Source organism: Primulina huaijiensis, chromosome 3 (genome assembly GCF_012295235.1).
Source record: "Primulina huaijiensis isolate GDHJ02 chromosome 3, ASM1229523v2, whole genome shotgun sequence".
Lineage (NCBI taxonomy): Eukaryota > Viridiplantae > Streptophyta > Magnoliopsida > Lamiales > Gesneriaceae > Primulina > Primulina huaijiensis.
The window spans coordinates 29,994,818-30,008,620 of NC_133308.1; the positions used below are offsets into that span (position 1 = coordinate 29,994,818).

Genomic DNA, 13,803 nt, shown 5'->3' on the forward strand with positions numbered 1-13,803 from the left:
ATAGTGCTATATGCTTGCTCGAGAATATCAGCTTTCTCGTCAGAACTCATCATCGATGGTAGACTCTTCTCCCCATCAAGGGCTCTGGAAACCTTCATTTGAACCAAAATTGCCTTCATCCTTTTCCTCCAAATTGAGAAGTCTGTTTTTCCATCGAATCGTTCAATCTCAACTCTGGAGACTCCCATCCTTGACATTTTCGGACTTCCTGAAGACCTAGCTCTGATACCAGTTTGTTGTGAATAATTCCAGCTATTCTTTCTCCCAAGAATGATCAAGAACTCGCCTCACAGTACGCATAAGCACATACACACACACACTCTCAGGTTAATCGCAACACTATCACTCAGAAGATGAAACAAAAACAGAAATGAGATATCAAGACACAAGAATTATAGTGGTTCGGCATTCTTCGCCTAATTAGTCAACCGAGGACTCATCAAAAACTCCAAGCAAGACTTTCCATGGACCGCACCTGCTGAAGTGAACTCAGTCGAAATATGTTGATCAATTTGTTACAATGAGATTGAAGGAAAAAAAAAAGCATGTTAACTTGAAATTTTTATATGATTAATGTAATGGTTGTGAGACTGGCCAGGATGTATTCACTTTATTTTAAGTTCACCGCGATTCCCTTACTGCACAGTGCTCACAGCTTTTCAGACAACGGGTCAAACAAATTTTAAATTTTTTTTATTTAATATTTTACACTGATACGAGGATATTTCCGTGTACGGATAACCTTCAATTTAGAGATTTTGGCTTAGATACTTCATCCAAGGATGAGATTTATTTGGACAACAAAATCAGATAAAAATAGTGGCGACTTTTAAATAATAATGAATTTGGAAAAAAGAAAATGGAATTTGGAGTATATCCCACTTTTTCCCAATTTAAACTTCGAATCTCATGTCTTAAAATTATCAAATATTACTTTTTTGGGTTTTTACCAAAAAAACTTGGGATGAAATTGTTCAATGGTAAACATGGCTTCAATTGAAGTTATCAATCGTTGTCTCACTGACATATGTTTGGTGGATGTTCTTACCTGATGACGCGAGTGGTGCACGAATGATCCATGAAATTAAATGATTGGTGGATGCGCGAAATGACTACATCACGTTATCGATTTTATGTATGTTCTTACACAATAAAAATATAGTTTTTAAGGGAAAACATCAGTATATATAAAAACAGTAGGATTATTTCTGATGGGTTGCTACCCCATCACAAACAAAACACGTACGTTCGAGTGGTTCATGAATTTTAAGATATGATTAGATAGACAACTTTAACATCGATTAATTTAAAGTCGCACGCTGTTAGGCAAGGCAACTATCGAATTCAATGGGCTAGCCAATGCTGTATGACACATATGTCATTGTATTGGAAAGTTTCGTCGGGTTAAATCACAAACAAAATTGCCCCATAAGGCCATTGTTGTATCGAAATTAAGTAATTAATATTTAACAAGATTTGAATAGTAATTGAATATTAAGATTTTTTTTTTTTTTTTGGGGATTAAAAACATGTATGTGCTAGGGAATCCATTTTCTCTTCGATCCACACGGAAACAGAACTGTTCTTCATCTCCCAAGGGGATTAAGGAACATCTTATAAATTACACAACAATGAAATCACAGATGATTGAAATAAAAAATCAAATTATTCAACTAAAATTGCAACGTTACCTCTGCATCAATGTAAAACCCGACTTTAGTAGAGCAAGATCCACATGGAAGAATAATTGATGCTCGTAAAGATCCTGGTGTCTGTAAGGATATTTTACTATCATTCCTCAAAAAATGTATATCCCATTTCTTCCAGCTCCAAAGAATCGACCAAGAAGCAATCACCGCACCTGCAATGGTAGGAAAATTCAAAACTATCACCAGCATCTTCAAAAGTCATGTCCTCTAACCTGAGATCATCAGCTGGAGCAGAATTCTTTCTCAGTATTTGCAGTTCATCGTCATAAATGCACGAGATCTTGGATCTTTGAAGATCGCCCATGCTCTATGCACCTCTAAAAACTCACTTCCGGATCCATGTTTGTGAGTAGATGTTTCGGAGGTCATTTGCAGGTGTTTATCAGGATGACAGTTGAGAATGGACATTCGATAAGTTTTATGGATTTCTTCATGGCTAGCATCTTCCTTCACACCCATAGTTTCATAATGGGTTTTCTGGCTGAACTTGGTTCTAAGTACCATGACTGACCAGGGACGACATCCAAAAATTCACTGTATGAGAACAAAGAAAATCAATTAGGAATATCCACCAATATGATCCTAGTTATAAAACAGGGATGCAAGAGAGGAAGATAAAAATATTAGTATTGAAAGAACGATCCACCTATACACATTATTAACAAAGAAAATGGATGCAGAATCACAACTCGTGAGAAACAATTCAATATCACCTCGATGCAACGTCGTAGATGAGCTTTTAATCCATGTGAAACGGTCTCCGTGGTAGAGGATGTTTCCGGAAGAATTGTGTGTTAGGGTTTTTTGTTTTTATGGGAATTTTCAGCGAGCAATAAGTTGCAAAGTGGAAGCTAATCCCGAAAATAAGTATAGTTCCTCGCGACGCCACATTTTACATTGTTTTGGAGCTAGCTACCGTTGGAATGGTCAGGCTTTTGCTTCCTCCGCATTTACTATTTCGCAATACTTGAAGCTCTAGTTTACATTATTAATCGTCATGATTCATGTGTAATGTATATTTGATTTTTGTGTCGAATTGCTGTAATCGTGGTCATGACATTGTAGAAAAAACAAGTTGCTGTCTGATATTTTGGAAAATGAAATTGATGGTTTTTTTTAGTGCGTGCCTTTTGTAGCGAAGAACAAAAATCCTTGTGATGGAGGATCATAGAACGTCAAAGGCTTGGATTTGAACCAAGATTATAAGTTTGTTTTGATCCCACACTGGCTATATAGAAATTGTGGAGTGGCCTGTAAGTTGGGGATGATCTACTTCCTAATGTCCAGTCTTGGATTTGGGCTCTCTGGTTTAACTCGTGACTTAACATTGATGTTATTATTCAGAATAGACCCAAAAGTTGGGGTGATTGTGCGAATAGCCACTGGCAGAACAGTGTCAATTGTGTGGGTTGCATTCATGTTATAGATTGAATTAAGATGCACGCATTGCATATTGAAAGGCCGTCGAAAGTTATCTAGAGCAAGCTGCCATGAGCGGCTTCTCAAAGGGATTGCAAGCATATAATCTCCATCGGTTTCACAAAAATGATGGAGTAAGCAATAAGTTTGAATTGATCTCCCGTCTAAAAGTTAGTCTTTTGGATTGTCGATCCTTCAATGAACGTATATCTCTTGATGATTGATTAAATACCTAACAATCTAGTTATACAGGTGTATTATCGACTTAGGACAGAGAAAATCATTTTCAAAACTCCAAACTACGTGATTCCAACCAAAAACACGCACAAACACACACATGGACTGACAAACAATCTTCATTCACACACAAATGAAAATTAAATATGGTAGGCTTCTGATCTTACTTCACCAAGATATTGGCCAGCTTTGGTCATTTTGAACATATGCAAGTCGCAGAATGTTGAGTTTCTGCCGATCGACTTTCTCAGGACTTGATAGGAAGATCCAGTTCTATCATTGAAGTGGCTAATGCTGCTGATTTGATCCAGCGTGGACAACGCTCTGAATTTCAATGTGAGCTTTATGAGAACTTCCATTCGTTAATGATATGACACAGATTTCCCCCTTTTGGCCGTAAAATTAGTGCATTTGTCTATTTTTCAGCAAAGATCAAAGCAACTCTTTCTATTGCACTGAAGGTATATCTTAATCTCACAATACTTTGAACTTTTTCTTTCTTTCACTGGAAATTAGATGAATTACATTTTAATTTTTTCCACGTAGGGGAACCCAGATCTTTTGTCATCAGTTTTAATTCTGGAACTCAATGACACTGTGAATTATGACAAGGTTAGGTATAGTCTTCTGTATTGTCTGCTGAAGATTATGAAAACAAAAGAGTGATGTATTTGTTCATCAAGTTTGCAGGCAACAAAATCTGGAAGCCCCAATGGATCAATTCGCTTTAGGTGACATTATGATTTCGATATTGATATTAATTACTCTGCTCTTTTGTTTTTGATCAACCTAAAGAAACAAGTTCAGCGTGGGGGTAAGAAAAGATAATAATTGGTCAATGAGCCTTTGGTCTAGTGATAAATAATAACAGTGAAAACTCAACAATTTTTGGGTCAGAATCTCGCTTGTGTGAATTGTTTAATACGACTGCGTGACAAATGTGAAGTTGTTTAGTTGTTGTAAATCAAACAATTATGGTGATCTTCACACAAGGTAATGTAGGATCTATCGTTGTAGGATGATAATAACAGTTAAAATCTAGCTATTTTCCATTTTAATTGTTTTAAGAAACCTACAAGTACTGAGGATGTTATTGTAATAACCTAAAGCAGTAATTTTTTAAATTTTATATTACTGTATAATCATTTTACTCAAGTGAGAGCAAACAGAAATCAAGAGTAATATGACTTTTTCAAAGAAAGATTTTATGATATAAATATCATTAAATATAACACATAAAAAATGTAAATGAAACGGAATTTACATTATTAGTGCCTATCGATAGGACAAAACATTCAACTTGTCATTAAAAAAACCATATACATATATATATTTAAATTAAGGTAGCACACACGAGCGTTCGCGTTGTATTTAAAGCGATTCAATCCATAAAGTAACTAAAATATGGGAGGTCCTAAAACAAAGGGGGAGAAAATAACAAAGAAACTTCACCAAATAAAAAACACAATGGAGAAGAAATGACTCTGTTTAGGCGACTAAGCTCACTGTGGTGCATCATCAGGTTTGCTGGCTTCTTTGATATCATCAGCTCCGTCATCCTTCAGCAGAAGACAAAACACAATAAATATTTTTGATTAGTTAATCAAGATAACTGCAGCTGGTGACAAATGAATCAAGCCAATTCACGAGTTCTACAACAAGAGTAAATTATTATTTGAGATTGAGCATCTTCCAAATTTGTTTTACCAAATTCGATCTTACATTGTTTTGTTTGGTAAAACCACAACCGAGCTTTTAATTGTCTCCTAATACAATATACAATAGAGCTGTGAAGAAAGGAATACCTGCATGTCAGAGGTCCACAGAGTGAGGTTGTCACGAAGAAGTTGCATAATCAATGTGCTATCTTTGTAGGACTCCTCGCCGAGGGTGTCCAACTCAGCTATAGCTTCATCGAAGGCCTGTTGATAAAGAAAAGGAATCATATAACTTACATCTTTTAGTGTTTAAAAAGTAATAGCTTATGAGATTGAGCTCAAGCATCCGAAAACCAGGTACCGATTTTACCAGATTGAGGTAGACTTCACTTGGAATTTTGTTGGATGAAAGTGGAGTGAAAATGAGAACTAGAATTCAGCTCAAATATGTTAAAACTTTTACCTGCTTCGCCAGATTACAAGCACGATCAGGAGAGTTTAAAATCTCATAATAGAAAACAGAGAAGTTCAAAGCCAGTCCAAGTCGGATTGGGTGCGTCGAAGCAAGTTCTGCGTTAGCAATGTCCTGCAAAAGCGTAAAAGGTTGAGATTATTTCAGAAGAATCATCTGAATTTTTTAAGATCTGGTGTGTGATATATGGTGTAGAGATCAGCCGAATAGACATATTAGCCGCAACAAATGCTTCCAACAACAATTTGATGAACCAATTGCTGTGTTTTGATGGAAATTTTTTATTCAGGTAGACACGGAAATTAAAAGTCCAAATTTTTTTTAAAAAAATACACAATTTGCTATTGCAGTTTCGAGATATCCACCAATTTTTTTTATCATGATTCAATTAACGAGTTTCTTAAGATATGATTGCCATATTTTTCTTGATCGCTAACTCAAAAGATCAAATTGTGAGCAGTAGCTAACAATGTTGCTTTCTATATATGCAAGCAAGACAGAAACAAAAAGGCGGAATTTTTAAAGAAATTGATAAATATATTCTAATTTTCTTCTCCAATTGCTTTGTGGTAAATAGAATAAATTATAAATAAATTACCTGTATGTTCAAATAACTATTGAAGACTAAAAGCAGCCCTAAGGCGTATCTTTGCGGTCAATGATAATATAAGAACAAACACATGTTTCTGAGAATCCAAAGTAAAGCTTGAATGGATTTCAAGCGTGAGAATTCATAATATTGGTACCGATAAATATTAATGCATAAAAAGGAGAAAAGAAAAAAAAGAAGTCAAACCTGAGCAGCCTTGTAGGCAGTGAGAGTGCTTTCAGCAGCTTCTTTTCTTTCCGCACCGGTTTTGAATTCAGCCAAATATCTATGGTAATCCCCTTTCATCTTGAGATAGAAAACCTTAGAATCGGCGGCGGACGCAGAGGGAATGAGACTCGAGTCCAGTAGCTTCAGAATCCCATCACAGATATTGGAGAGCTCGGTCTCGATCTTGGATCTGTAGCCCTTAATGGTGGTAACATGGCCCTCATTTCCTCTCGATTCCTCCTTCTGCTCTATGGAGGAAATAATCCTCCAAGACGCGCGGCGAGCTCCGATCACGTTCTTATAGGCAACTGACAGCAGATTCCGCTCTTCAACCGTCAGATCCTCATTCTCAGGCAGAGACATCGACACTTTCTCCATGAACTCCACCATTTCCTCGTAGCGCTCGGCCTGCTCGGCCAGCTTCGCCATGTAAACGTTCTCCTCACGCGCCGACATGGTGATTCTGAATTCGGGTTTCTCCTGGGAAGAAAAGGAAATGCTGGAGGGTGAGGAAGCAAGATCTGTGCGATTCAAAGGTAATTATTTTCCTGTAGATAAGAGTGAGTGGAGGGACGCAGGGAGGGGAGGCGGTTTTGAAATTCAGAGGCGAGGAGTCGATTTAGGGCTTATATTCAAGGGATGACCATTAATATTTTAAAAATCAACATGGGCCGTTCGATGAGAGTGGTGGATATTCGACGGCTGAGGCTGGACTTTGAAATAGTCCAATGGATTTGAGGCCATGGACACAAAATTTTCAAAGCAATTCATTCATTCACCTTACGTAATTATTATTTGACGATTTGATTTGATTTGATTTGATATTATGTTTTTTAAAATATAATGTATAAATTTTAAAATTGATATAACAATAATTATCCTAATAATAAAATTTCAATCTTTTAATATCAACGGAGATCATGTCATTCATAAAAATTCTTTGGAGACGATCTCATATATCAATTTTACGGGACATATATATGATCAAACTCATGAAAAATATCATTTTTATGTACAATGTTTCATTTCAAGTAAATACATATGAAACTTTGGGTCAATCAAACAAACTATTAAATCAAGTTAGTTTAACAATCTGATTTCATCATGAATTTTTAAATGATCTGTCAATTCCGGATGGTTTGATCTCTTTTCCCGGAAATGGAGAGAACCAGTTCATATGACAATTCTTGTTTCATAAATAATATTCCAATCTGGTGAGTTTAGTTAGGTGTGTGTGTCTTCATACTCACCCTTAACTTTGAACAAACGATATTTGAGGTTTAACAAACGATATTTGAGGTTTGACAAAGATAAATGATACAATATTGATTGATTATTATTTTTGATTTATCTAATACAACTCAAATTTTACCAAATATCAGTGTCATATACATAATTGTCTTATCCAAATATATTGAATCAGTCATCGTCACATCGCGAACCTGCAAAGATAAATGAAATAATTGCTATTATTTATTCTCTCTCCACTTTTTTAGTATACACATACGGTACAAAGCATAATTGAAACAAACTTTCAGAATGACTTGGTTTTTTGAAGAAAAAGAACACCCGAGTTTTAATTAACTAGCGAGCGTTGAGAACTCAGTCTCCGCTTTCTAAGCCGGTCCGCGATGATAAAAGCGAGCTCGAGAGATTGAGAGGCGTTGAGCCTTGGATCACAATGAGTGTGGTAGCGAGAGCTCAAATCATCAAATGTCACAGTTCGTGATCCGCCGATGCATTCTGTGACGTTTTGGCCCGTCATCTCCAAATGAACGCCTCCAGGGTTACTTCCCTCTTGCTCGTGCACATCAAAGAAAGCTCTCAGTTCCGCCTGAGGTAATAAGATGCATATAAGAACATGATACATATGTTATTTAAGGATATAATATGAGAGTTCCTCTTTTCTCACTGTCTAGCATGATTTGAAACCAGAATTAGAGTTTTTGAAACCAACTTCGCGACTACTAAGTTAATTGGTTAATCACAACAATTTTCTACAAGGAACTTAATAAACTAAATCGACATAACTCACAAAAATAATATTGTTCACACCGCAATCGTTGGCATAATCGATATATCCAGTATGAGATTTAAAATTAAAAGTACATGAAATAAGACATGTGGAACTGCATGACATTATCATAAAAGATTCATGCATATGGGCGGGTAAGAAAGTAATAATCAAGAGAAACGTGTGCTCACCAACCTTGGTAGGTTATCACAGGCAACACAAGTCAAGTCCTTTTTCTTACCAACTTTGTCTACAGTATATTTCTTTCTTAAATTTTCAAATATTTCGTCATGACTCATGATTAAAGCTCTCGACCTCCTCTCAACCCACTTGAAAATTAAGGGTCGTGGCTAATAAAATAAAATTTTAACGAGCTTATATAGGAAGTATCAAAAGGTTGTTGGATTTTAAGGTTGCTGCTATGGTACATGAAAAAGTTCATGTTTGGCATGTTTTTTGGGAAAACAAACATGTATTTTCCTATCCCTCCTAATTGAATTCGCATGTGAGAAGGAATTTCATGATACAAAGTATTAATCACAATATAATTCATGATAAAGATCTTTTACCCTGATGGCGTCGAAAGGGCGAGTTTTTAAGCCACAAGGAGCTTTGATAGTGTTTCCATGCATAGGATCAGATACCCAAGTGACGATTTGCCCAGCCCTGCGAACTGCCCTGATCAAATTAGGAAGTTTCACTCTCATGTTCTCAGCTCCCATTCTCGTGATGATTGTAATTCTTCCAGGCTTGTTATGCGGATTCAAAATCTCAATGAGCTTGACAAGTTCATTAGGATCCATTTTATCACTAACCTGAGAAAATAGAAGACACCATTTGTAGCAAAATCATATAATCACGCGATTTTTTTAAAATTATTCTCGATCCAAATTTTGAATGAGACATCTTTATAAGCTATCACCTTGACACCGAGGGGATTTGCAATTCCTCTAAGGAACTCGAGGTGAGCTCCATCCAATTGTCTCGTTCTTTCCCCGACCCAAAGGAAATGGGCAGAACAATCATAGTAAAGACCTGACGTAGAATCAAGCCGTGTAAGTGATTGCTCATATGGCAAAAGCAAACACTCGTGAGATGTCCAGAACTCTGTAGTTTGCATAACTGGATGGTCCAACGTAAGTCCTGCAGCTTGCATGAATCCAAGGGCCTCATCAACTCGGTTGGCTAGTTCACGATACCTGTGTTGTAACAACCAGAATGATCCTACAATTATAAGTCCAACAGTTGATAACTTGGTACATCAGCCTGATGCCCGTAGTGGCGTAGCCAAAAAATTAGCAAAAGAAATATAAAACTAAAAGTTAAAAATTTAAAACAAGGGACGATTTCTCCTCTGTATAGGAAAAAGGCCCAAGTTCCATATACTAACGAATGAATGGGCTAAAAAATGATTTTGTCTAAGAAAGAGTTCTATAGCAATTATCCCCTATTCATTTAGAGACCTAAATGAGAAGTAGTTAAATTAAATTCGAGGTGGCATTGAACATACCGATCACCCTGCTCGCTGTGCTCTGTAAAATCCAAGTTCCATTGAGTAACCCTCTGCATTGCAGCGTATCCTCCAGTTGCAAAAGCCCTCAACAGATTGAGAGTAGCAGCAGATTGACAGTAGGCCCTAATCATCCTTTGCGGGTCAGGTATTCTCGATTTTGCATCAAAAGCATCTCCATTCACGTTGTCTCCTCTGTAACTTGGCAACTTTACACCATTCTTCTCCTCAAATGGATCTGATCTAGGCTTCGCAAACTGGCCCGCCATTCTTCCCACCTATTCTTCGTTACCAACAAACATTAAGATCACATCACACAGCGATGGAGGAAACCAAATTGAATCAGAAAAGGCGTGTTAAAGTAGGCAATTAATGCTGATCAACACTCATAAAGTCAAACTTTTAGGTTGTGCTTGGACTGGTGGAGTTGAGAGGAGGTATTTCAAATCCATTGATCACACTTCCTTGACTTGTTTGGATGGATAAAAATCAAGTTGATTTCAATTTTCAAATTCATTCCATATCAAGTTAGGTAATTTCAATACCAATTCCTTCCAAATTAAATGCATCAATCTAAGCGCAATCTTAGGAGATACAATTGCTAATATGGTAGGCGTAGTAGCTGTGATATGTTGCATTTTATTGTTGAGTACTGAATACTCGAATCACATGCATATAATAGAAATAAAACTATTGCCAAACTAGCTGGGACATTTAGGAAAAATGGTTTCTAGCAACTCGAAAGTATTATCCGTTTGGCAGTTTGAAAAACACAAGAATAAACTATTTTTCCACGAAAGAGACATCAGAAGGTAACAACAAATTTAATCATATCAACCTAAAGCGTGAAATTTAGCAAAAACCCACGATCCAAATCGATATTGTAAATGATAAAATAACCACAAGAGACAACATGAATCCAATACTCAGTTCTTTTCATCAAATCATAGTAAAGACGGAAACAGGTAAAAAGACAAAAGGCAAAAAAATAAAAATTTGAACCTTGATGACATTCAGTTGGCCGCCAAACATCAAAACAGCGCCCATTTGCAGAAGTATTCTGAAAGTGTCCCTGATGTTATTGGCATTGAACTCCTTGAAACTCTCGGCGCAGTCTCCCCCCTGCAAGAGAAAAGCATTTCCCATGGCCGCCTCACCGAGGCGTTCCTCAAGATGGCGTGCCTCACCCGCGAACACAATCGGAGGGAAGGCGTCGAGGGTCTTGAGAACCGATTCAAGTTCCTCTTCATTCGGGTACTCAGGTAGCTGCAATGCCTTTTTCGATTTCCAACTGTCCAATGCCCATTTGTTGGAATGAGCCTTCGTTTCAACAGCAGCAGTGGGGGCGGAGGCGCCGGATACGGAAGCAGCAGCAGCAGGGGCGGTCCTGGAATTGGAAGAATCGGCTGCATGGACGGCCGAGATGGGCTTCAGAGAGGTGGATCTGATGGTCAGAGAGGAGTGATTGGTGTAGAAAAGTGGTTGATACTGCGGAAGAAGAGAAGATTTGTCGGAAAGGAGAGAGGTTTGAGCGGTGAGTGCCATGGGTGGTGAGAAGGTATGCCGGAGAATGAAAGAATTAGGTGGCTGTGCCTGAAGAGTAAATGTATGGAGATTTTATACAAATGGATCGGGGTTGGTGTGCCATGGCCCACCTCCAAGTCCCAATGCTCCATTTCATTCCAGACTTTCATTATTTTGAATTATATATGAAGAAAAAAAAAATAGGGAAAATTATGATTGATATAATAACAAAGGTAAGTATTCATCATAAATATTATTATTAAAATTATATAATTTGATCTGAATTCAATTTGAAATTCACTTAAATTTTATTCATTCAAGCGAATTATCTCAAATCTAACAATCGAAAAACAATTTTAGACCTTTTTTTATTAATTTTTTTTTAAAAAAAAATAGATTTTGTAAATCTAAATAGATCCATGGTTGTATTAATTATAGAAGATTACAACATGTAGCTTTGGATGTTACCTGACATTTGAAATGAGTTGGTAGAAGAAGGGGTAGGAAAATGTTAGTTCACAAAGTAGTTGAGAGCAATTTTGGAAGTGAATCATGTTTCACGAAAAAGATGGTCAATCTTTGGTATGCGGCCACCTAACCTTTTATTTTTATATTTTTGAAAAAATAAAACAAAAAGATGATAAAAATATTGGCAAGTCGTAGATTAAATTTGTCACTCAGACTTCTAACAACTTTTGTCGAATAAGAAATCATGAGCAATATTTTGTTTTTCTTTTACGTTGCTCGATCCCAACAATTATTTTTTTTTTAAATACTCGGTCTCTGAAATCTGTTCCTCGATTTTTGAAGATGTAGATATTTTTAGGCTATATGTAATGGGTGTATTAAGTCTAGGGGTGAGCATTTATTCTAAAGGTATAGGGAATCTGGTTCAGGTATCCGGCGACATTACCGGGTTCGGGTATTTTACCGACCCAATCGAGTAACTAGCAATTTTTTTTTTTTACAAATTGGTCTATCCGTCCATTCAATTTAAAAATACATGTATTTTTTTTGTGGCTAGTCATAACCCCATATAATGACTAATAACTACTCATAAAATGATATAATGACATGATTTGAAATGTGAAAATTGTGTTTTTTCAATTTATTAGACATAATATAATTATTATAATATAATGCCTAACCATAACTCGATATAATGACATGATTTTTTGTGAAATGTGAAAAATACATATATTTTTTCAAAAAAAATTAAAAAAATGGTTTTTTTTTCGAATACCTGAAAATACCGACTTATCAATTTTATGTCTATATATATAAAGAGATTTTCATATGAGATGGTCTCGCACATATATTTTTGTGAGATGAGTCAATCCGATTCATATTTAAAATGAAAAGTAATATTTTTAGCATAAATATAAAAAAATTTAATGAATTGAGCCAGTTTGGAAATTCGTCTCACAAAATTAATCTGTGATACGGTCTCAGAAAATTTTTGGCGTGAAATAATAATCTTTCTCTAGGAATCTTTTTTGGTCGAATATGTAATGACCATGAGTTATCCCGATCATGGAATCTCTCTGGATCATTCTTCCGTAAACGGATTCCCGCTTAGCCTTCCCTCCCAAAGACTTTCTCATAAGCCGTCAATCATATAATATCTCACTCTTAGAAAATGGTTTCTTTCGCATCACCCAACACACGAAACTATAACCTTCAGACTTAAATACTATAGGTTATATTTTAGATGTTTGTATAAGTTTAGTTGGTAATGAAATTTCAAATATACTCTATATGAAATCCATTCTACAAACAGTCACTCGAAATCAGATCACTTCATCTAAGTAAAATAATTAATCTACCAAATCCAACCTGATTGGATTTCTCCTTGATAATTAATTGATCCTTGCTTTTATTTCGTGAAGATGCTAAGTATTGATCTTTATTCATTCATATAATATTATATATAGAGGATCGATAATGTGGCGGCTCACACTTTATAGTCAAAGTATCATGCATCACGCCTCCAAACGCATATGCGTATTAATCGGTACATATTTTTCAACCCTTATTTTATAGAATATTCGAATCTCCTCCCTTCATTTTCTTGAAAAATAATATTTAAAATATGTTTATTGAATATTTGAATGTTGAAAATTAGATAAAATTAGATGTTAAATATTGAAATTCGTGTGTGATGATGAAGGTAATGATGTAATTTATTTTTGGATTATTTGTAAAAAAATTTTATAAATAGATCTCTCATTTGTGAAGAAAATCACAATTAAGTTGAGAGAAAAATATTATAAAGTGTGTAGTGTGATAATTTTGAGAGTTTGAGATTTTTACTTTTTACCGTAAATTTTTACTTTTTCACAACACGTTATCAGCTCGAAACTCTAAAAGTCCTCCATATTTTTCCAAGCTCCAAAACAGAAGAAAAAGGTAACAAAAGTAATAATATTTATTTTATTATTTA

General features: G+C 35.7%; 3 protein-coding genes and 1 pseudogene across 3 annotated transcripts; 1 reads left to right on the forward strand and 3 right to left on the reverse strand.

Annotated features, from left to right (window-relative positions):
• Nucleotides 1-1,402: 1,402 nt before the first annotated feature.
• LOC140974582 (uncharacterized) lies at nucleotides 1,403-3,896 on the reverse strand (annotated as a pseudogene).
• LOC140974583 (thylakoid lumenal 29 kDa protein, chloroplastic-like) lies at nucleotides 2,197-4,456 on the forward strand. The gene is made up of 5 exons (XM_073438144.1): nucleotides 2,197-2,635; nucleotides 3,617-3,701; nucleotides 3,792-3,826; nucleotides 3,912-3,977; nucleotides 4,056-4,456. Exons 1-5 carry the CDS (start codon nucleotides 2,633-2,635, stop codon nucleotides 4,098-4,100), a joined length of 234 nt encoding a protein of 77 aa, XP_073294245.1. The 5' UTR covers nucleotides 2,197-2,632; the 3' UTR covers nucleotides 4,101-4,456.
• A 247-nt stretch (nucleotides 4,457-4,703) lies between these two features.
• Nucleotides 4,704-6,922, reverse strand: LOC140974581 (14-3-3-like protein B). The gene is made up of 4 exons (XM_073438143.1): nucleotides 6,292-6,922; nucleotides 5,487-5,609; nucleotides 5,171-5,287; nucleotides 4,704-4,924 (listed from the first exon to the last, which is right to left on the reverse strand). Exons 1-4 carry the CDS (start codon nucleotides 6,766-6,768, stop codon nucleotides 4,868-4,870), a joined length of 774 nt encoding a protein of 257 aa, XP_073294244.1. The 5' UTR covers nucleotides 6,769-6,922; the 3' UTR covers nucleotides 4,704-4,867.
• An 841-nt stretch (nucleotides 6,923-7,763) lies between these two features.
• LOC140974579 (phospho-2-dehydro-3-deoxyheptonate aldolase 1, chloroplastic-like) lies at nucleotides 7,764-11,438 on the reverse strand. The gene is made up of 5 exons (XM_073438140.1): nucleotides 10,839-11,438; nucleotides 9,837-10,114; nucleotides 9,249-9,525; nucleotides 8,896-9,141; nucleotides 7,764-8,146 (listed from the first exon to the last, which is right to left on the reverse strand). The coding sequence occupies exons 1-5, from the start codon at nucleotides 11,379-11,381 to the stop codon at nucleotides 7,889-7,891; spliced, it is 1,602 nt and encodes a 533-aa protein (XP_073294241.1). The 5' UTR covers nucleotides 11,382-11,438; the 3' UTR covers nucleotides 7,764-7,888.
• Between the last annotated feature and the right edge of the window lie 2,365 nt (nucleotides 11,439-13,803).

Excerpts from the sequence above, each read along its gene's own strand:
- LOC140974583 (XM_073438144.1), top strand. Across the intron at positions 3,702-3,791 it reads ACAACGCTCTGAATTTCAAT|CAAAGATCAAAGCAACTCTT; the intron begins GTGAGCTTTATG and ends TCTATTTTTCAG. Across the intron at positions 3,978-4,055 it reads ACACTGTGAATTATGACAAG|GCAACAAAATCTGGAAGCCC; the intron begins GTTAGGTATAGT and ends TCAAGTTTGCAG.
- LOC140974579 (XM_073438140.1), bottom strand. The coding sequence starts at position 11,381 with ATGGCACTCACCGCTCAAACCTCTCTCCTTTCCGACAAATCTTCTCTT. Across the intron at positions 9,526-9,836 it reads CACAGCGAGCAGGGTGATCG|GTATCGTGAACTAGCCAACC; the intron begins GTATGTTCAATG and ends GTTACAACACAG. Across the intron at positions 8,147-8,895 it reads GCCCTTTCGACGCCATCAGG|GCGGAACTGAGAGCTTTCTT; the intron begins GTAAAAGATCTT and ends TTATTACCTCAG.
- LOC140974581 (XM_073438143.1), bottom strand. The coding sequence starts at position 6,768 with ATGTCGGCGCGTGAGGAGAACGTTTACATGGCGAAGCTGGCCGAGCAG. Across the intron at positions 5,288-5,486 it reads CTTGTAATCTGGCGAAGCAG|GCCTTCGATGAAGCTATAGC; the intron begins GTAAAAGTTTTA and ends CTTTATCAACAG. Across the intron at positions 4,925-5,170 it reads TGTGGACCTCTGACATGCAG|GATGACGGAGCTGATGATAT; the intron begins GTATTCCTTTCT and ends CTTCTGCTGAAG.